The sequence below is a fragment of the Perognathus longimembris genome, chromosome 4 (assembly GCF_023159225.1).
Source record: "Perognathus longimembris pacificus isolate PPM17 chromosome 4, ASM2315922v1, whole genome shotgun sequence".
NCBI lineage: Eukaryota > Metazoa > Chordata > Mammalia > Rodentia > Heteromyidae > Perognathus > Perognathus longimembris.
In genome coordinates this window covers 2,075,243-2,096,045 of record NC_063164.1, presented here as the reverse complement: position 1 = coordinate 2,096,045, position 20,803 = coordinate 2,075,243, and the positions used below count along the sequence as shown (strand labels likewise).

The following is a 20,803-nucleotide window of genomic DNA, read 5'->3' as shown; positions in this document are numbered from 1 at the left end:
ATGCAGCCGAGAAGAGCAGAGAAAGCAGGAGAACACAATACAGTAAAGCAGAAGGCCTGTTGCGGGGAGAGCACCAGGTGAGGAGGGATTCAGAGGCGACGCTCAGTCGAGTTGGGGCTGGGAAGGCGGCTTAGCAGCAGAGGGCTCGCCTAGCGTGCGTGAGACCCTGGTTCCATCCCTCAGCCCCGCATCCACAGAAAAAGCCAGAAGGGGGCGCTGTGGCTCAAGTGGCAGAGTGCTAGCCTTGAGCAAAATGAAGCCAGGGATGGTGCTCAGGCCCCGAGTTCAAGCCCCAGGACTGGCAAAAAAAAAAAAAAAAAAGTTCTGAGTTTTTCCACAGGAGACCTGGGCCTTCTGTGATTTGTAAGGAGTAGGGTGTGTGTGTGTGCCTCCTATACTTTGTAAGGGAGTGGGGTGGGGGGAGGTACATGTGCGTGCATATGAGCACACCAATACTTGACCTTGAACCCAGGCCCTTAGCATTGCCCCTTAGCTTTTTCCACTCAAGGCTGGAGCTTGAGCCACAGCTCCACTTCTGGCTTTTGAGTGGTTACAGCAGTCTGCGGCCCATCTCAGTCCATACTTGGACATGGCGGCAAATGCTTGTCGTCCTAATCTGAGTGGGAAGCTGAGATTGGGAGGATCAGAGTGCTAGGCCGGCCCTAGCTTAAAACCCCAGGACATTCCGTCTCCGTGGAAGGAACCTGGGCATGGTTGGCAGGAAGCAAGAGCCGGTCTCAGAATAATCATTGCAAGTGAAGGGGGGGTGCCGGAGGTGTGGGTGCCTAGAAAGCTCCCACTTCCCCACAAGGGCACACTTCTCTGGACCGTTAGGCCCGGAATTTCACATGCAACCAGGAGTACTCGGATAAAGTCAACGAGAGCGAGCGGATTTTGAGTCATCAACCGAAGAGAAGAAGCCACAGAGATGAGGTTACCGGGTAGAGGGCCTGGGCCGGTGCAGCAGAGAAGAGCTCCGCGAGGATGAGGATGGTCCGGGGACCCGGAGCGCGGACAGGCCGGACAGGCCGAGGCCCGCGCCCCGCGCCCCGTGCTGCGGGGAACCGCCGGGCCCGCCGGGCCCACTGGGCGGGCGCCGTCCGCAGGACCCCATGGCAGGAATCGCGGCCCTGCTGAGACTCGGAGGTGCGTGATCGGGGGGGGGGGGGGGGGTGAGGACATTAAAACGATCCGAACGGGGTGTGAGGTCCCCCCGCGGGGGCTCCGCGCCGATGCACCCCACCCGCCTCGCCTGTACCCGGTACCCGTGTGGGGCACCCGGGGCGGCGGCCAGCCCACCTCCTGAGGTCGCGTCCGCGCCTCCCGGCCGCCCAGCCTCCCGCCTTACCCCCCCCCCCCCCCGGTCTCCCCAGGCCTCCTTCTCGTGTGGCCCGGTAGTTTGCGCTTCCCTGCCCGAGTCAGGCGGGAGACCTTACACAGACGCGGAGTGCAAGGCTCGGGACCCGGGACGGTCACCGGGGGGCCCGGGGGTGGCGGGTGGGGGGCCCGGCCCGGCCGCCTGCCTCCCTCCGGGGCCCCTACGCCGGACGGCGGCGGCGAAGGCGACCCTCGGGCCCGCCCACCTCCAGGCGCGCGCGAGAACTACATCTCCCAGAAGGCCTCGCGGCCCCCCGCTGGGCGTGGCCGGGGCGTGGCCTCGGAGCGCGGAGGCGCCCGGGGGCGTGGCCGGCCGCGCGGCGCGGGTCACAGCGAGCGAGCGGGAGGCGAGCGCGGCTCGCCCTCCGGCGTCGGGCGCTCCGGGGGCTGAGGTCCGGGACGGAGGTTCGGAGCCACCCCGGGCGGGAAAGCCCCGGAGGCGCTCATCCGCCATAGACTGCTCAGGCGGGGCGCGCCGCGGCTCAGGTGGGGGAGGGCTGGCGGGGAGCAGGGGGAGGTTCAGGGACCGCGCTCAGGCCCCGAGTTCAAGACCCAGGACAACACCCCCCCCCAAAAAAAAATAAAATAAAAAAAGTTGTGCTCCAGGGTTGGATTGACCGCAAGTGACGGGACAGGAAGAAAGCGAGGGTGGCTTCCAGGTGGGCTGTGCGCCATCTACAGGGAGTCACGAGTGGCGGGGCCCGCGGGGGGGGGGGGTGAGAACCAGGCTGTGGACAGACACCAAGTGGACCAGAGGCCGAAGAGCGAGGCATGCACCGCATGGAATGGAGGGATGGGGTTACTGAGCTGGGGGGGGGGCGACTGGGAAGATGGAGCCAGAGCCCCAGGACTAACTGCGTGCACTGCGCTGAGCTGAGAAGAGTAGCCAGCAAGGCGGGACCACGGGGAGCGTGTGCCCCCAAGGGTAGAGAAGTTTCCAGACGGGCACGTGTGAGCACCTGCGTGCACGCGGAAGGTAACTCGGGACGGATGGCTGAGGAGGTCACACGTAGAGCTCTTCCCTTCCCCCTCCTCTTTCTCCTCTTTCCTTTGTGAGACTCGGTCTCACGACCTCGCCACGCTGGCTTCCCATGCGTGATGACCCCGTGGTGACTCCCAAGGGCCGGCGTGACAGGTGTCGACCCCCAAGCCCAGCTTCTGCCACTGCTGGGAGAGTGGCTGACTGGACAGGAACGGACAGTGAGGGGCAGGCGGGCTTTGCTTTCGCGGAACTTTGCTCTGGAATGGAGGACACGGGCTGACTGGAAACCTCGGGTCTATGGCGTTTTCTCTTTCTCCCAGATGGAAGTTTTCCAGCTGTTTGTAGGTTGACAGAAAGACGTTAGTGCCGTGGAGAGAGCAGCCGCTTAGCACGAGCTCCGGTGTGGCCGTGGGAAGCTGGCACCTCAGGGTGGAAGGCAGAGGCGCCTGGTCCTAGGTCATCCCCGCCCCTGTCCAGAGCCTGACCCCCAGAGCCTGTGAACAGATGGCTTTCTGTGGCAAGCAGGACTGCCCATGTGATCAGTAACAAACACCTTGACGTCAGGGAGAGCACCCCGGTTTTCCAGGCAGGCCGAATCCTCACGAGTAGAATACCACTGCGAGGAGGGAGAGCAGTGGAGGCCGAACCAGATCCCGGTACACTGAGAGCAAGTACAGGTATGTCAAAGTGAGACGCCATTGCACAACTAGGTGTCATAAAGGGGGCCTAGCTTGGAAGAAGAGACGATGGAGGGATGGACGGACAGACGCAACACATGCTGACTCTGAAGACAGGGGCCCTCAAGAAAGTGGAGGACCCTTAAGCTTCCAGAAAGTAATGCAGCCCGGCCTGCCAACATGCTGATTGGAGACCGTTGGGCCCTTGGTGGGACCTGTAATCTGTGGAACTGGCCGATAATAAACAGGCACTGCTTGAGGCCACTGTGCTCACTGTCTTTTATTGTGGCTGCCTTGGGAAATTACTACAATGGACCAGGGATTTGGCAATTCCTTTTGGTTTGGGTCGTGTTGGGGTTTGAACTCAGGGCAAGTCCCAAAACAACCCAATCACCAAGACACACCCCGATCCCCTGGGGGGTGGGGGTGGGGCCCAGGGAGAGCAGGCCAGGAATCCAGTACCTCCCATCTTGGAAGTCTGCACCCACTCACTTGGCTGCCAAAGACTAGAGTTCTGAAGACATTCAACAGTGTCAGATGGGAAAATGTGCTTTAGTTAGCACCTTTGACACAGTAACCACAGACGTCAGGGGTAGCTATTCATTGAAACAATTGTTGGCAGCAAAATAGGCAAGACTCAAATGTGCTGCGAACGAGGTGTGGAGCATAGCTCCGAGGTCCAGGGCAGAACACGCCGGGCTCCACCTCTCGTGACTGAAGAAGAGGCACACTCAAGCCCGAGTCCCTGCCTGGGACTCCTGTGTTCAGGTCCTGAGAAGCTCAGCACCACGCTGCCCCCTCTACCCTCCAGGGCCCGCGGAGGGCCTGGGAAGGCTGGACCAGTGAGTGGAAAGCCCTGGCGCTGTAGGGGCTCCTACTCCCTGCTCCCGGGAGCTCCCCTCCCCCATGGAGCTGTCGGGTCTAAGGAAGGGACACCCTGAAGAAACAGGGCCTGACTGGGCTGGCCGTCCACTGGAGCAGGACGGCAGGGCAGACATGGGACATGTGTTGGGGCCTACTCCACCACATCTGAACCCCAGAGGAAGCTCGGGAAGGCCAGGCCCACCTCCGCAGGTCCCTGGCTAGGAAGGTCACCAAGGCCTCCAGACACTCTGGGCCCTTCGTGCTGCAGTCAGGCTGCCCAAGGCTGTGGGCACCAAGTCTAGAGCCTCGATAGGTGCCCGGCTTAGTTCAGCCTCGGAGACCTCCTCCAGGTTGGAGCACAGCTCGTCCCCGGGACATGGTGGGCTGGACAGTGGGGATCCCGGGGCCCCTCCCGCGGGCCAGCCGCATGGCCCGGCGGCTCCCGGTGGCCCGGCTATGGCGTCCCCGAGCAGATTCCGGAAGCTGCTGCCCTCGCGCAGCGGCATGGACTCCAGCAGGTGGTTCAGGAGCTCGGCCGAGACGGTGGCGTCGATGGCCTGGCACGTGGACACGAACGTGTGCACCTCGTGCATGCACTGGATGTAGCCCGCCGCGAAGCGCTCGCTCGCCTCTGCCTGCAGCTGCTCGCGCTCTGCGCTCCGGGGTGAGGGGAGAGAGCCGCGCCCGGCACCGTGAGCGAGGGCCGCCCGGCCCGCGGGTTAGGGCTGGCCTGGGACCCAACCCGCCGATGGACGCCCCGAGCCCCGGCCACGGGCTCCGCCGCCACTCACCGCGCGCCCGGCCCCGCAGAGCGCCCTGCACGCGCCGCACAGTCAGCTCCAGCACCTCAGCGTTCTCCAGCTTGGCCTGCACCTTCTCCGGGGAGAGGGGGGTGAGCACCCACACGGTGCATGGTCCCCGGGGCGCCCGCCGTCCCCGGGGGGCCCCGCCGTGCGCGCGGCCCTCGGGGCGCCCGCCGTCCCCGGGGCGCCCCGCCGTGCGCGCGGCCCTCGGGGCGCCCGCCGTCCCCGGGGCGCCCCGCCGTGCGCGCGGTCCTCGGGGTGCCCGCCGTCCCCGGGACGCCCCGCCGTGCGCGCGGTCCTCGGGGTGCCCGCCGTCCCCGGGGCGCCCCGCAGTCCTCGGGGTGCCCGCCGACCCCGGGGCGCCCCGCCGTGCGCACGGCCCTCGGGGTGCCCGCCCGGTGCACAGTCTCCGACGCCCGCCCTCCCGGCCCCCGCGCACCTCGGCGCCCGCCAGCAGCAGCCGCAGTTCCCGCAGGCTCCCGTTGATCCGCGCGCGCCGCTTCTTCTCCACCAGGGGCTTCCGGGCCTGTGGGAAGCGGGCCACTGAGCCCCGGCCCCGCGCGGCCTCCCGTCCGCCCGTCCGCCCGCGACCCCGACCCGCACCTTGCGGTTTCCCAGCGCCTCCCAGCCTTGCTCGGCTTCGCGGCCCGCACGGTCCCGGCCGGGCGCCCGAGACGGAGCCATGGTCCGTGCGCCCCGGAGCGCGGCCGGCCCGCCACCCCGCGCGCCCGCCGCCCCGCGGATCGCGGCCCGCGGCGCCCCGCCCCTCTTATAGCAGCTCATTTGCATCTCCATGCGCCGATTGGGCGGGAGGGCCCGGCCGCCCGCGAGCTGCGGCCAATGGGAGCGGAGCGCTTTGTCCAGCTCCGCCGCCCCGAGGACGGGCAGCTGGCGGGGCGGGGCCTCCGCTCGGGGGCGGCGCCTGGGCACCGGCCGGGGGGTTCCGACCCGCGGGGCCCGAGCGCGCTGCGCTCGCCGCGCCCACCGCGCCCACCGCGGGGCCGGCGGGGGGGGGGGGGGCTGCGGGCCCCCTGCGAGCACGCGCCGGCCCTTCCCGGGGATCCCCGAGGAGGATCGCCGCAGCTCCCGTCCCCAGGGCCGGCTCCCCCTGAAGCGCAGCGCCGGGGCCCCGCCAGGGAGGCACAGGGTCCCGGGGTGGGGGGCCCCCGGACCTTCCCCCGCACCCAGCCCCCCTGCCCGAACCCCACTCCCTGCAGGCGCTCACCCACCGCCCCCTCCGGGACACACACACCGCCCGACCTTCCCCGGGCGCCCTCCCTCACCACCCGATGCCCGTCTTCCTCGGCCCCTCCCGGGTGCCCCTCCCGCGCCCCTCGTGTCCCCTCCGCCCTCGCCCTGGTCTCGCCCCCATCCTTCTCAGACCGCCGCTCTTCCACGTCCGCTCCAGCCCCCCCTCCCCTCCGCCGGCGGCCCTCCCCGCGCCCCCTCCGCCCCGCCCGCCCGCCCGCCCGCCGGGCCGCCGTCTGGCCCGGGTAACTTGATGCCCGTGACAGTTGGCAGCTGCAGCCGCGCGGCCGCCAAGAGCGACAGGTGTTGGCCGCGCCTTTGTCCCCGGCTTTGTCCGCGGGCGGCGGCGCGCGGTGTCGCCGGGACGCCCCGCCGCCCCTCGCCGCCATCTGCCGGCCCCGCCTCCCGCGCCCTCGGCCGCGCCCGCCCGGGGACCCCGCCGGTCCCGCTCTCCGCGGGCCTGGCCTCCGACCGCGGCCCCCAGCCCCGCACGGCTGGGGTGGAGAGGCCGGGACCCGGGCCGACCCCGCACCACCGCGGGCGTCCAAGGGTAGAGCCGGCCCGGCACGGCTTCCAAGGCTCTGCCTGGAGTGCGTGTGTCCTGGAGTGCGTGTGTCCTCCTGGAGTGCGTGTGTCCTCCTGGAGTGCGTGTGTCCTGGAGTGCGTGTGTCCTCCTGGAGTGCGTGTGTCCCGCCACACACTGCGGTGTGCACCAGCCCCACGACTGTCCCCTGGATGGGCGCCTACCCACTGCCACATGCCCCACGTGTCCTCGCTGGGCTCCTCCGCGGGCTTCAAGGCTGCCTCCCTCCCCTCCTCCGCCTCCCTCCCCTCCTCCGCCCCCCCCTGCTCTCTGGGGGGAGTCCGAGGTCTCAGCCCCCCGGCTGGCTTGACTTTGTCACTTGCACCTGGTTCTGGGGAAGGCGGCTCTCGCTTCACTACTGCGAGGCTGGGAAAAACAAGCCCTGTAATAGTTCTTGCACGCCCAAGCTTGCACGCTGTCTCCTACTTCTGTTATCCAAGTGGTGAAGAAGGCCAAACACGTCCAACGCCCTTCATGGAACGCAGTCCCTGTAGTTGCAGCGTGAAAGGCGTCCGGGAAGGGACGGACAGCACGCTTTCTCGGCTGGGGAAGTAGATGGCGGGAGGGTCGGAAAGAGGGACTTGATAAGGCAATCGGTGCAAGTAAAAAAAAAAAAGAAAGAAAGCGGGGGGAGGCAATGAGGAACCCCAGGAAAAACAGAGGTTTCCCCTTCCCCCCAAAAACGCATAGTTAGCACTTTACGTTTGTCTCTGAATCTAATAATGAACACTGCACAGTTTCAAGCTTTAGAATCAATCTATAGAGACGCGAAGGGAAGTCATAGAGAACCGTACAATGATTTATATAAAAACCCAGACAAATAACAGGAACTGGGAGAGGGAACTTTGCTGAGGCAGGGAGAAGAACCTCAAAAGCCCGTGGGACACCGTGACCCAGGACGAGGTAGGTCGGGGTGGAGGGCGGAATGCCACCCCGCACTGAAGGAAAAAAGAACCCCCCTGTGGAACGTGCTTGCGCTGCGTTACCAGGCATCCTTGAGAGGAGGAAGCACGGGGACAGAGCAGGTGTAAACCAGGACATCTCTTCTTGCACAGACTCCATGAAAGTTGCCCGAGATTCCACCTGCACCATCAGCATCCATTTCCTTTAGTGGGTTCATCAGTCATATTGGTGGCTTAGACTCTGGTTCCCCAAAGTCTAGTTTCCCCTTATTGAGACCCAGCCCTTCCTCTCTCCTTTCCACCTCGCTTAGCCTACCCACTTCCTGCCATTTGCTCCTCGAATAGGACGACATTGTCTGGACGCAGACTTCCTGAGCATTTGGGACCTTTGACTCCTCCTCCCCCCCCACCCCAACCCCAGCCAGGAACAGAGAGGACACAAGAGGTTGGACAGGGCCAGAGTGGCCACAGGGGACCTGTTAGCAGCAGTGGAAGGCCGTAAATCCCCAAGGAAACAAAGGCAGTAGCCATCTGCTGACATCCAGGCCCCTTGAGGGCAATCTGCCCAGAGAGCCTAGAGAATCAATCTCCTTCCGGTTTGGAGGTAAGGCAGAGAGTCCCCCCCAATGGCACCCAGAAGTTCACTGGAACAGCCAGCATTCCACCTCAGGTCGTCCCCTCCTCGGTGCTTGAAGTCCAGCAGCTAGGTGGGCAACTTCCTAGGGGCCGGGCATCGGGCGAGCCTCCCTCCAGCCCTTTCTCTATTCCAGCTGCAAGGGCCCTGCTTTGGAGGGTGAGAGGGAGGGGAGCAGACCTCTCCCCCAAGGCAGGTCTCATCAGACTTGTGTGTGCTTGCCTGTCTCCATCAAGGACATGGCTTTTTTTCTTGTTTTCCTTCTGACAGTCCTGGGGCTTGAACTCAGGGCCTGGGTGCTGTCCCTGAGCTTTTATTTTGCTCAAGGTTAGCGCTCTACCACATGAGCCACAGCGCTACTTCTGTCTTTTTTGGTCTTTCAATTGGAGATAAGAGACTCAGGGCTGGCTTTGAATTGTGATCGTCACATCTCAGCCTCCAGAGTAGCTCGGATTACACAAGCGCCTGGCTCCATCTGACTTCTCTGCCTTCAGTCCTGTGACCAGCCCGGGCAGGGGTAAAGGCAGAATTGGGCGCCTGAATCAAGGGAGTGGGGGATGGGGTCTGGGTGGAGCCAAGCAGCTCCAGCTCTGCATTTGCAAGTGAAAAGACACGTGAAAAATGAAAAGCATGTATGGCTGGATCCTCACGACAGAGCTCAGTCCTGTGGACTGCTATAAACTGGACTGGGGGCGTGTGTGTGTGTGTGTGTCTCTCTCTCTCTCTCTCTCTCTCTCACACATACACACACACACACAGAGCAATGAACAGCGAAAAGGAAACTTTGCAAGGGAACTTGAGGGTTCTGTAAAAAGTCCTTCGATAATCTCATCTCTCTCCAGCGTTTGGTCTGTGTTATGTTAAGAGGTTAGCTCTATGGGCAGAGCACATACCTAAAAGTGCACGACGCCCTGGGGGGGCGGGGCGCGAGGATGCAGAGAACAGAACATACAATGGAAAATAAAAATATACTTGCTTTATTTATCAATTTTCTAAAAGGCAAAAAGTCATAAAAAGACACAAGCAGTCACACAAATATATTGCACTGAGTGAAGAAAAGTTTGGTTTGCCCAGGAGCAAACCACTTGTCCGGCAAGGCTCAGAAAATCACCACATACACTCCGGGAGCTTATGTACATATCTTCTCAGGAACAGATTAAAAAAGAAGGCTCAGTTTAAAATAGAGAAAAAGCTCTAGGACACCCGTGTAAGCACACACACTAAAGAACAGGCCAGGATGCTTGTCAGCATGTAAACAGAGTCACAAGATTATCCTAGAAAGTCAGTGTCTTAGCACATATTAAACAAGGAGATAATGCTGGCAGCAGACATTCATAACAGTAGAGAGAATGGTTTTTGGCAGTTTTGTGTGTAGGTAATGGAAGTATCGCCTTAGGCCTTCACTACCCATGAAGAGCTTCGTTGTCATAAACACATGGGCTACAACCTTACCTCGAGTCTCCACACATGACCTGACTTGGCAAAAATGTTTCAGGGCCTTGTGTCTGAGAAGAACAGGATTACCATTCAGAGAGATGGTTTGCTACGAAAACCAGTGCAGAGCCCAAGTCTCCTGCCTCTTGGCTGCCCAGTCAGAGCGGGGAAGCCCGGCTTCCCGCGGCCTGGCTCTGATTTTAAGGCAGCTGGTGTGTCAGCAGTGACTTCTCGTTCGTGCCAGGTGCCCGGATGGTGGAGCCTTTGCTGTCTTTGGGTTTCGGGTGCAGCGGGAGATTTTGTAAGGACCAGGTGTCTCCATCTCCCCACGGCCCCCGGCTCTTCTGCTCTGAAAGTTCCAGCAGCCCCGGTGAGTGTCAGCCAGAGCCTCCAGACACTTCACGGGGGCTGTGGGGACAGGGAGCCCCCCGCCCCCCTTGGGTGGGGGACGTGTCCGCTTTGGCTGGGGGCTGGGGCCTGGGACGCTCCAACCAAAAACCTTCCAGGGCCAGTGGCAGCGCGGGCCTGCGCTGAGGGGGTACACGCGGGGCGGGGCCGGCCACGGGGGGCCGTGGTGCTCAGGAACCCCAGAAAGACACAGACACGGACCAAGTGTCTGGTAGGCATCGATCAGGGGGTGCGAGACCCCGAGAGAGCAGCATTCAGCTCTATTCACTGCAAGCAAAAGACACGCCAGCCGCCGCGTTCACCGCCACGGTGCCCTAAGCCGGCGCGGCGATGGTCGACGGTGCTTCCCACAAGGACGGCGGAGGCTCCTCTCCGCGCCGCCGCGCAGCCGCTGAACGCAGCCATCTTGTGGGCAGAAAGCAGTCCCCAGGAGAGGACGGGGTGTGCGTGAGCTTCCGAAAGCCGCGGCCCCCACTCGGGGCCACAGGTGGCTTCCTGGATGTTTGTCACGGCCACGTGCGACCTCGCAGGACGACCAAAGGCCGGCGGATGCCAGTGCGCTGGGCAGAGGTCTCCTCAAGGTCAAGGGACTCGGGAGGGCACTGCGGCAGCTTCCCTGACAGAGGGTCACGGTCTCAGGTTCAAAACCCCACTCTTCCCCCATTCCGCAAACTCCCGACTGAAAATACAAAAACGTATTTCTTCTTGAACCTCCCTCATCCACCACAGTCAAGCCACCCCTCAGGAGACTGTGTTCTGTTTTTTCTAAAACAAAAAAAGCAACATAAATATATACGCTCATTTCCTTAGAAACAAATGTGAAGCTCTTCTCTCTTCCAAGCACCGTCTAACGTGGATCGCTGCCCGTCGGGGGGTTATGTCTGCTCCTGCCCGGGGCTCGGGGGGCGGCCGCGCTGCTCCTCTTTGGTGTCTGAGGTGTCGCCGAGTCCCAGGGAAGGAAGGCCTTCCTCGTAGGGCGCACACGCGTGCTCCTTCTCCCCACTTTCACAGTACACGCATTCCTGCGAAGCAACAGAGGCCACGGGTGAGACGCAGGCGCGCGGAGGTGGGGCGGCGGCTCGACCGCGCAGGCTCAGGCTCTGCGGGCAGGAGGCGGATCGGCCCACGCGGCTCCCCGCCGGGGTGCTGCCCCCGGGAAGGGCTGGGGCCCCGGGCCCAGGGGCGGGGCCACTGCTGGCCTGCGGCTGAGGCTGGACGGAGGCACCGTGTGACTTCTGAGACCAGCTCTCGCCTAGCTGAGGAAGCTCTTGGGCCGTTTCTAGCATCTTCCACATAACAGGATCACTACAGGGAAGTGTGGGCAGCCGGCAAAGAGCCTATGTGTCAGTCCTGTTACGTTCTGAATGATTCTGCCAGGTTACACGGCCCCCCCGACACGCCCCGCCCCCGGAAGGTACCCGGGCTTCCTCGTCATACGCGCACAACCCCGTGGCCAGGGCCCGAGCCCCGGGCCCGCCACGGCAGGCACCGCAGGCCCGCTCCTCCTCTTGGGAGAAGGCCTTCAGCCTTCAGTGGATGGGCGCCTCCACCAAATCCTACCTCACAAGAGACCTAGAGCCAGAAGCACCCGCTAAGCTACACCCAAGTTCCTAACCAAGACAGCAGGCCGGGCCACGCGTGGACCCCGCCGAGGCCCTGAGCCGGGCTCTGAGCTCTCAGCCGCAGATCGTCCGTGTGGAGGCCTGGGCGGCAAGCCCCTGCCCTCTGAGGAAGCAGGGTGCGCCGCAGAGGGGAGGGCAGGGGCACAGACCCCGTGGTCAGTGCCTGCCAGGTTAGCCAAGAGCGGGCAAACAGGAGGCGAGGCAGGAGGTGGGGGCAGATTTGTGGGGCTGTGCACACACTTAGGATGGGGCGTGGCTGAAAGGGAACCTAGCTGAGTGAGGGTGGGGGACACAGAGGTGCGGCCAGCATAGTTGGGGGCCCCTAGGACACGTAGGATCCCAGGGGTAGGGTCTGAGGACAACCAGGGGCCTGGTTTGGACACACCGAATTCCACAGAGGCCCGGGCGCTGGTGGCTCACGCCTGGTATCCTGGCTACTCAGGAGGCTGCGATCGGAGGATCGCAGTCCAAAGCCAGCCCAGGCGGGAAAGGCCACGAGGCTCTGATCTCCAACTCCCAGAAAACGGAAGAGCTGCCGTGGCTTGAAGGCGTGGAGCGCTGGCCTTGAGTGAAAGAGTTCAGGGACAGCGCCCAGGCCCCGCGCTCAAGCCCCACAACTGCCAGAGAAGGCTGGACTGAGATGGATACCACAGAACCCCCCCCCACACGCACGCGCACACAAGGCTGGACTGAGATGGATACCACAGAACCCCCCCCCACACGCACGCGCACACAAGGCTGGACTGAGATGGATACCACAGAACCCCGCCCCCCCCCCACGCACGCGCACACAAGGCTGGACTGAGATGGATACCACAGAACCCCGCCCCCCCCCCACGCGCACACACATGCTTGTTCTATTCGAGGGCGAGGAGGTGGGTCTGGAGAGAGGGCTGGCACCGGCTGAGGTGGGACGCCAGAGGAGAAGCCAAGCACCAGGGACGTGGCGGCGGGCAGAGCACGTGCCAATGACAGCACTGCTGCTCCAGGGCCTGGTACCCAGAGGGGCAGCGTGCGGGGCGGGGCGGGGCGGGGCGGGGCAGCCGATGGGCCCCGCGTCCACACGTGCCCGTGCTCGCACGGCCTTGAAATGCTCAGAGCCAGGGACCCTTAGAGGGAGGATTCCGCTCACAGCGCCAGAAGTATCTTGTTTTGCTAAACAGAAAACACGAGTGAAGAAAGGGGGGAAAGTCCTGCTTCAGCAGACCATTAAGACGAGGTAGCCACTAGAAGGGACTTCCTCAAAGTCTCGGCACCATGTCAGAATCTCGGCCGGTCTCTCTTCTTCTTTTCCTTTCTCTTCAGAAGAGGGTGTCTCTAGGTAGGCCAGGGTGGCCCTGAGCTCGTGACCCTCCCGTCTCTCCCCCCTTAGTGTGCTGGGATTCTAGGCCCTGCCATGAGCGGCCCTGAGGCCTAGGTGTGCGGGCTGCTGGGGAGGCTGTGATGGCGGCGCGGGAGCTCCCCGCCGCGACCCTGGGGTTTCACGGCAGAGGGCGGGTGCCAGCTTACCGTCACGTTGATGGCGGAGGGCAGGCTGCCCATCTGGACCCACGGGTGGACCTCCAGCAGCTCCCGCCTCTGGCTGGCTGTGAACCGGGGCTGGGACCTCTGCAGCGCCTTCAGCCGCTCTCGGTCCTCCTTCAGCACCGCTTCCAGGTCCCTGCGCAGGGAGGCAGACACAGGCCAGCGTCACGTGGCTGACGGCTTAGCTTTCTTTGTTGTTTCTTAAAAGAAAACACTCACAGGGTCGGGAATGTGGCTTGGTGCTGGAGTGCTTGCCTAGCATGCGTGAAGCCCTACTAAGTTCCGTTCCCTGGTACCACATAAACAAAAAAAACCCTTAAATTAAAAAAAAGAAAACACTCATATCCTATGAACTCTTTCAATACTCATAACGTACTTTTAAATGGCTAACTGGTTTTGCTTAGTGCAAATTTGCTTTTATTTAAGATAAATTACCTTGTCTCTCATTCTCTCTCTCACCCTCCCTCTCTCTCTCTCCTCTCTCTTTTGTGCTGGTTCTAAGGCTTTGAACGCAGGGCTTGGGTGCGGTCCCTAGTTTTAATGCTCGGGGCTAGCACCCTACACATGAGCCACGCCCTCACTCTCCCACCTTTTCGGTGGTTCACTGGAGATAAGGGTGTCATGGACTTTCCTGCCTGGGCCGGCTTTGAACTGCAGTTCTCAGATCTCAGCCTCCCGAGTAGCTAGGATGACAGGCGCGAGCCGGCCACCTGGGTGAAGGTTCCGGTTTTACTTTGAGCTGGGCATGGGAGCCAGCCGCCTGTGGTCTGTGGGTCCCCACCGCCTCCCCTGCTCTTACCCACTGGATGACGAGGAGCACGGCCCCCACCCCCCTCCCCACTGATCCTGGCCAGCACTGGCCTGGACCACAAGGGCTCTGGAACCCCTCCCCCGTCTCCCACTCCCCATTCAGAGGCTGAGCTGTCTGCTCAGGGTTGGAGTCCCTGCCTGCCTCCCTCGCCCCCAGCTTCCCCTCCCCAGGCAGGAACCACGTCAGCTCCACAGGGCAGCCCAAACCCAGACTGGAAGGCTAGACATAGACCCAGGGTCGCCACAGCTTTTGGGGTGTTCATCCACCTTGACCCTATCTTCTTCAACTGCCAGACAGACACCCCCTCTCCCCCGGCAGCTGACAGCACACGGGTGTGGTCAAAGCCCAGCCTGGCACCCTGCGGGAGGCGGCTCCCGAGCCCCAGCCGCCTCGGCCGTTCTGCAGGGCTCCTCCGGTCACTCGGCAGGGCCACGCAGACGGGCGCTGCGCTCTCTGCCACACCGGCTCATCGGGGGCAGGCCTCTGGATGGGTGTCTCACCCTGTCTGGGCACGCCTCAACCCCCCCCCTTCCCGGGGGCCCAGGGAAAGGTCCCTGTGGTTACCGGGAGGGCAGCTGGTAGGTCATCATGACACTGTCGTCGGTGTCTGCCATCAGTAGCCAGATGGGGTCCTGCAGAACGTACTTAATGAAATGCTCACTTTCTTCCATGTCTGCAGTCAGCTTAGCCTTGTGGTTATTCTCTGAAGAGTCAATGCTTCCAAAGTATTTGCTGGTATGACTTGTGTCACTACTGCCTTTAGGAACATGAAAGAAACAGGACACGTCAACATCCTGAAATGCAAACGCTATACCTTTCCGTAACGTGCTTATGGAAAGTCGTATCCGTTCTGGAGTGCCGGAGTTATGTTAGGCAAGACAACTGGCGGTGCTGGTGGACTTCCCAGTGGTCAAATAATCTGCGTGGTCAGAACATGGAATGTCTGTCTGCTAGCCCCACGGAGGTGGTTCTGGCTTGGAGAGTCTTTCACTTAGGCAGACCCAAGTAGAATCTTGACCTTGGCCCAGGTTCCGATTCACTGCTGACTGAAAACTGGCAGAGAAGCATCCTAAGAGCGGAGGAGCTGGACTGTGGCCCCCTTAGCTAGCACCACTGGGCACAGAGGCCTAGAGTCCAGCTGAGGGGGCTAAAGCTCACCGGGGCCGGAGGGGATTGGACCTTGAAGGTAGTGAATGGTCCTGGTCAGAACAGGCTCGGAGCTGGTGCACTTCTGCGCAGAGTGCAACCAACACCGCCACCCCTCAGTACAACCAGCTCAGGAGGCAAACCTCTATCCCCCTGCGCAGCAACCCAGAGAGTAAACCGCTGGCCTAGGGAGTCTGGGGAATGGCCCAAGAAGGCACGGACGGGGCATGAGGCCTGCAGGGACTCTAAACTCGGAAGCCAACACAGAGAACTTTGATCACCAGGACGGAGGGCAGGAGGAGCACCATCTGTATGCAGACTGCGTGGCGCTGAGGGCTGTAGGGAGCACGACCGGGGAACGCCAACCCCGAGCGCAAGTGCTGGTCTCCCATTCTGGGACGGACCATCCTGTGAGAACCTTCCAGAGGCATCACGCCACACCCACATGCTGAACGCGTGCCCACGGCCCGGGAGCGGCCTACCTGCCCCGCTTCGGGATACGCCGCCGCCCAGTGAGCTGGAACCCAGAGACTCGGAGGTGGCCGAGGCCCCGCTCCCGGACGGCGCGGAGCCTGTGGCCGAGCAGAGGTCCTCGCTCAGGAGGAGGTTGAGCAGGTCGCTGGACGTGGAGAGGGCGTCGCTGTTCAGGGGGTCGGAGGGCTCCTTGTGCTGGGGACGAGAGGAGACACCACGGCTCACACGCGCGAAGACACGGACGCCGGCGCCTGGCGTCGCCGGCATCTCAAGGCTTCTGAGGACGGACGCCAGGCCGCACCCGCTTCCTGGGGAGAAGGCAGGCACCCCGCGCCCACCCCACCCTCCTCTGCCAAGGGTCCCGTGCCCACTGGCCAGGCTCTCCGCCCTCCCGAGCCCGGGGCCTCGTGTTTCACCCGCCTGGTTATCCTTTAGTGCCGTTTAAGACGCCCCAGGCCCGTGACTACTCATTCTCCCACGAGCCGCACGCTGCGCCGAGGACCTGCGTGTGCTGCCACCTGTCATCCTTCCCTCGGAGTCGGGACGGGGAAGGGCCGCCAGGGAAGCTCTCTGATGGGAGGGTTGGGACCAGGCAGCCCGGCTTGCGCCGAGGCAGGGCCCCGGTGGCCTGGCCCGCGGCCCGCTCTGGGAAGGGCATCAGGGGCTGCTTACCGCTGGAGGTGCCTTTGGCTGCCGGTCCTGAGACGTGCCGGGCGTGCCGTCCGGTCCCGCGGCCCCCGCGGCCCCGGCGCTGCCCTCGGGCGCCTCCTCCAGCTGCAGCAGGTTGAGCTGCAGGGGCGAGCTCCCTCGGGACTGGAAGAGCGGCGGGGAGGCCCTGCCCGTGGCGGCCGTGGCCGCCGGCGGAGGGGTGGCCGGGGTGGCCGGGCAGGTGCAGGGCTGTCTGAGCAGTGAGGTCTGCAGGGGGAACCCCGGCTGCGAGGCGGGGGTCATGTCGGGGGTGAGCATGGGGTGGCCTGGAAAGTGGGGCTGGTTGGGAAAGAAGGCCTGGGGTAGACTTGGGGTCACGGGTGGGAAAGGATAGCTGGGTAGCATCAAGGCCACGACGGGCGCCAAGGGCGCCGTGAACGGCAGCGGCTGGCCCGCAAACTCGTGCTGGGCGTCCACGGGCACCACGAAGCCGGCCGGGGGAGCCGAAGGCGGCGCCGCCACCGTCCCGGGCACCGGGAACACGGGCAGGGGGTACGCCGGCACGGGGGCGGGGAACGGCACCGCGGAGCAGCTGGACTGGGAGGTGTCCGAAGGGGACCAGGCCGTGGCGTTCAGGCCCACAAGGGGGGGCCGGTGGGGCAAGGGTCCCCCAGAACCCGTGCTATCAGAGGAGTCCTGAGGCTTGGCCCGCTTGGACTTTAGCTTTCTGTTCTTCCCAGCTTTTTTCCAAGATGACTCAACTCCAGAACTATTTCTTGGTCCAGGAGCAGCTAAAATATAGAAAAGTAACCAGGGTTGGAATTTTGACATGCGTATGACTCCCGTTAGGTTAGCTCCCACAGACGTGCCGAATCTCAGAGACCAGAGAGCTCCTCCCCATGCAACAGTCTCGGCAGTGCCAGCCTTCTGGCTCCACAACCGCGTTTCCCTCATCCCTGGCAAAGAGAGAGAAACCAAGGTGACACCTTAGGTTTTCCAGAAAGCCAAATTCCACCAGGTCAAAGGACGCCCTCTAATTACAAGATCACAGTCCTTCCTTCTCATATTTCTACATCTTCGCTCTTACAGTAACTGGCATTAAAAGGTGCATTGGAAGCTGGGCTCCGGTGGCTTCACGCCTGCCATCCTAGCTGCTCAGGAGGCTGAGATCTGAGGATCATGGTTCAAAGCCAGCACAGGCAGTAAAGTCACTTGTTTCAGGGTTCCATCTGATGGGGAGGGGATGGCGGGGTCCTCGGCCACACAGTTACCCGGCAAGCAGCAGGGCTAGAACCCTAACTCCACGTTCAAATGGTCTAGCCTAGGACCGTACGGCTACTTATCATGCTCTTCCCTTGGCAACACAGGTTACTTCCTGGAAAAGACCCCCGGCTGCCAAATTCGGCAGACACGGGCCCCGTCACCAGGAGCGCTCCATGCCTGTCTTACGTGTGCACGCTTCTGGAGGGGACCTATCCCACATTCTTTTTTTTTTTTTTTTTTTTTGGCCAGTCCTGGGCCTTGGACTCAGGGCCTAAGCACTGTCCCTGGCTTCTTCCCGCTCAAGGCTAGCACTCTGCCACTTGAGCCACAGCGCCGCTTCTGGCCGTTTTCTGTATATGTGGTACTGGGGAATCGAACCTAGGGCCTCGGGTATACCGAGGCAGGCACTCTTGCCACTAGGCTATATCCCCAGCCCCTATCCCACATTCTTAACAAAACTTCTGAACTACTTATTTCTGGAATTTTCCATGGGATCTTTTCAGACCATGGTGAGCAAGGATGACTGAAGCCACAGAAGATGAAGCTAGACCAGGAAGACGTCAGTCTTGGTGTTTACCTTCAACTGCGCCCTCTCACCTGAAACGTGGCACTGGGTGGAAATCAGCACTGGGTTCGATATCAACGAGACATTCAGTGCCCATCACACACTCTTTAAAACGCGTGTGGACTCAGGCCTCACACTTACCTCGCTCACCGGACTGGGCCCGGGCCCTCTCCTGCAGGTAGTACTGGCAGTGGGCCTGGAGCGCTCCCAGCCGCCTCGCCTCCCTGAACCTCTGCAGGAAGCCCTGCTCCTCCCTCTGCGTGTGGGCCGCCAGCACCTCCTTGGTGAGGCCCAGCGTCGGCAGCGGCCCTTTTTCCTGGGTCAGGACTCCGGGCAGGCTGTCCAAGGACTCGGCCCCGCTGGCAGCATCTTCTACCATCTCTGTAACCAGAAGCAGGTTTTGGTCCGCCTCGGCCCACGCTTGTACGCGTGGACGGCGCAGACTGCTCACGTGCGGGCCTTGTCACGCAGATGGCTCGAGAGTGAGGGTCCCCACAGTCCATCCTCAGCTTTAGAGACGGCGCAAGCCAAAGGCCAAAAGTAGTAACCAGCCGGACATGGGTGGAGGGGGCTCAGAAGTCAGGCTTCGAAGCAAACGAAGCGGGGACTTGGGCATTGACCCTGCTGTTGACGTTGTGAGGGTGATCACAGGTGGTAGAACATAACCATCAAGGCTGAGTGCCCCATTTCTCTAGGCTCAAGCCAGGCACCGAGGTGATCACAGGTGGTAGAACATAACCATCAAGGCTGAGTGCCCCATTTCTCTAGGCTCAAGCCAGGCACCGAGGCACCTGTGACCGTGTGGCCCACGGGGGCAGACAGCATGGGGCAGGCAGGCTGGGCACTCGGGGACCCATTCCGAGCAGGAACTGCGCTTCCTAGTAAACAGGGCCATGGCTCTAAGTCTTGTCACGACCTATACAGGTTCTTGTCCGTACACAGCAAGTGCTACGGGCCTTTGGCTGTGAGCAAAGTAAGATGGAGAAAAGGCCCTCAAGCTCTGTAGGAAAGCAAGGGGGTAAAGCCTCATTCCCAGGGGCATCCTGCCACCTGATAAGGGACATACCTGCATCTTCCTTGTTTACAACCGAGCACAGAGTCACCACAAGGTGGTGCCAAAGAGCAACAGGGCAGGTATAGGGCTTGGGCAAAGGCGGACAACCCACGCTTGCATGGTGTGCAACTGGAATGCCCCTCAATGAGCAATATAGGTGTGTGTGTGTGTGTGTGTCTGTGTGCACGTGTGCATGCACTGCTACTGAGGCTTGAACTCGGGGCCTGGGCTGGGACCCTGAGCCTTTTTGCTCCACTTCTAGCTTTTTCTATGTGTATGATTATTTGGAGATAAGCGTCTCATGGACTTTCCTGCCTAGGATGGCTCCCACCTTCCATCCTCAGACTGTAGGCATGAGCCAGCGGCACCCAGCTCTGCAGATCATTTTAGCCCGGCAGTCGGGCTCGTTTCGAAGGTCAGTAAGAGAGCCCGTCCGCGTACCTGATTCGGGCTGCGGCTTTTTGTCCCCCACGTGGACGATGGTGCTGCTGTAGCTGCACTGGCTGGTGAGGGAGACCACGCTCTCGGCCTTGCCAGGCAGGGCCAGTGAGGTCAGGCGCGCGCTCACGTCTGCGTGGCTGTTCACCTTGCAGGGCGGAGCTGCCTCTGCCATTTGTGAGAGAAAACAGAAGCAAACACACACGCATGATCAAAATGAACGGCAGGCCCCAGGCCAGCTGCACGCACGGGCACACGCGCACACGCACACGACCTCACAGACACTGGCGGCCTGTCCTCAGGCAGGAGCAAGGTGGAGAGGAATGGGCTTTCTGGGGGCCTGCGGGGAGGGGCGTCTCCGGTATGCAGGAGGCAGCAATAGCCTTGGTAAAGCAGACAGTTCACCCCCGTGTGAGTGAGGGCCCCCTCTTCACGGGGCCGTCCTGCTTCTCATCCTGCCCACGACCACCAGCAACACAAGCGCTTAAGCAGCCTGAGCTTCTCGTGACGCTGGGGTCACTGCAAGGGCCAGGGGCCCCCCGAGACCTAGTGGGAAGGAGCCCCTAGAATGAGGAGACCAGCACGAAGCGGGAGCAGGAACCGGGGGCGTTCCCATGCTCCCAGCAGTCCTCACAGGGTCCTGTTCTCAAAGACCGGGGTTCCAAGCCCGGAGTCACCATCTAGTGGTGTGTAAGAAGGCGGAGGGCCCGAGCTACCTTCCTCACAGGGGACCCCTGAGGGGACTCGGCGGGTCCGGGAGCGAAGAGGGGCGCCACGGGCCAGGATGACTTCCGAGGGCACTGCAAGCACTCCCAGGGACGGGGTACCTCCGGAATGCAGCCCGGGGCTGACCGTGGCCTTCCGCGACGCGATGTGCGCCGGGAACTCGCATTTCCTCTTCAGGGTGGAGGCCTCGCCGCAGCTCTCCAGGTACCTGCACGGGGGGCGGAGGACTGTGGGTGGGGGGAGGGAGGGCCCGGCACCAGGGGAGCAGGGAGGGCCCCGGGGCCCCGCGTACCTGATGACGCCGTCCAGGCAGCTGATCTGCTGGTAGGAGCAGGGGGGCTGGTTCTTGCAGGCCAGCTCCTCGGGGAAGCAGGCCTTGGGGGAGCTCACCCTGGAGCTCTCCTTCTCGGTGGCCGGAGCAGCTTTCACCTGAGCAGCCGCGGGGCTGCTCTGCATTTCTGCAAAGAGGACAACCTTGTGTTTTTCGCTGAGTACTTTCCCCCTAAAGGACGCACTAGATGTAGGAAGCATCTGGTTCTACCCAAAGTCAGCATGGGGGGCTCAGACTATGTTTCACAGGCAAGGAGACGGAGCGAGAGCGCGCGATACCCCAGGGCCGC

At 62.4% G+C, this 20,803-nt stretch overlaps 2 protein-coding genes across 6 annotated transcripts in view; both read right to left on the bottom strand.

Annotated features, from left to right (window-relative positions):
- Positions 1–3,298: 3,298 nt before the first annotated feature.
- Hes6 (hes family bHLH transcription factor 6) lies at positions 3,299–5,429 on the bottom strand. 2 transcript variants are annotated; one of them, XM_048344133.1, is made up of 4 exons: positions 5,307–5,429; positions 5,143–5,229; positions 4,692–4,773; positions 3,299–4,552 (listed from the first exon to the last, which is right to left on the bottom strand). In XM_048344133.1, exons 1-4 carry the CDS (start codon positions 5,385–5,387, stop codon positions 4,128–4,130), a joined length of 675 nt encoding a protein of 224 aa, XP_048200090.1. In that variant the 5' UTR covers positions 5,388–5,429; the 3' UTR covers positions 3,299–4,127. The 2 variants fall into 2 exon arrangements, with proteins under 2 accessions (XP_048200090.1, XP_048200091.1); XM_048344134.1 differs by having other exon boundaries at positions 4,424–4,552; positions 4,732–4,773.
- A 3,597-nt stretch (positions 5,430–9,026) lies between these two features.
- Positions 9,027–20,803, bottom strand: part of Per2 (period circadian regulator 2) — a 38,180-nt gene continuing 26,403 nt past the window's right edge. For all 4 annotated transcript variants that reach the window (XM_048344432.1, XM_048344430.1, XM_048344431.1 and 1 more), the window contains 9 exons: positions 20,476–20,641; positions 20,285–20,391; positions 19,461–19,625; positions 18,107–18,346; positions 16,162–16,928; positions 15,498–15,684; positions 14,434–14,626; positions 13,044–13,194; positions 9,027–10,934 (listed from right to left, as the gene is read on the bottom strand). In XM_048344432.1, the coding sequence (XP_048200389.1) occupies positions 10,788–10,934; positions 13,044–13,194; positions 14,434–14,626; positions 15,498–15,684; positions 16,162–16,928; positions 18,107–18,346; positions 19,461–19,625; positions 20,285–20,391; positions 20,476–20,641 (2,123 nt within the window). In that variant the 3' untranslated portion in view covers positions 9,027–10,787. The remainder of the gene's footprint in view (positions 10,935–13,043; positions 13,195–14,433; positions 14,627–15,497; positions 15,685–16,161; positions 16,929–18,106; positions 18,347–19,460; positions 19,626–20,284; positions 20,392–20,475; positions 20,642–20,803) is intronic.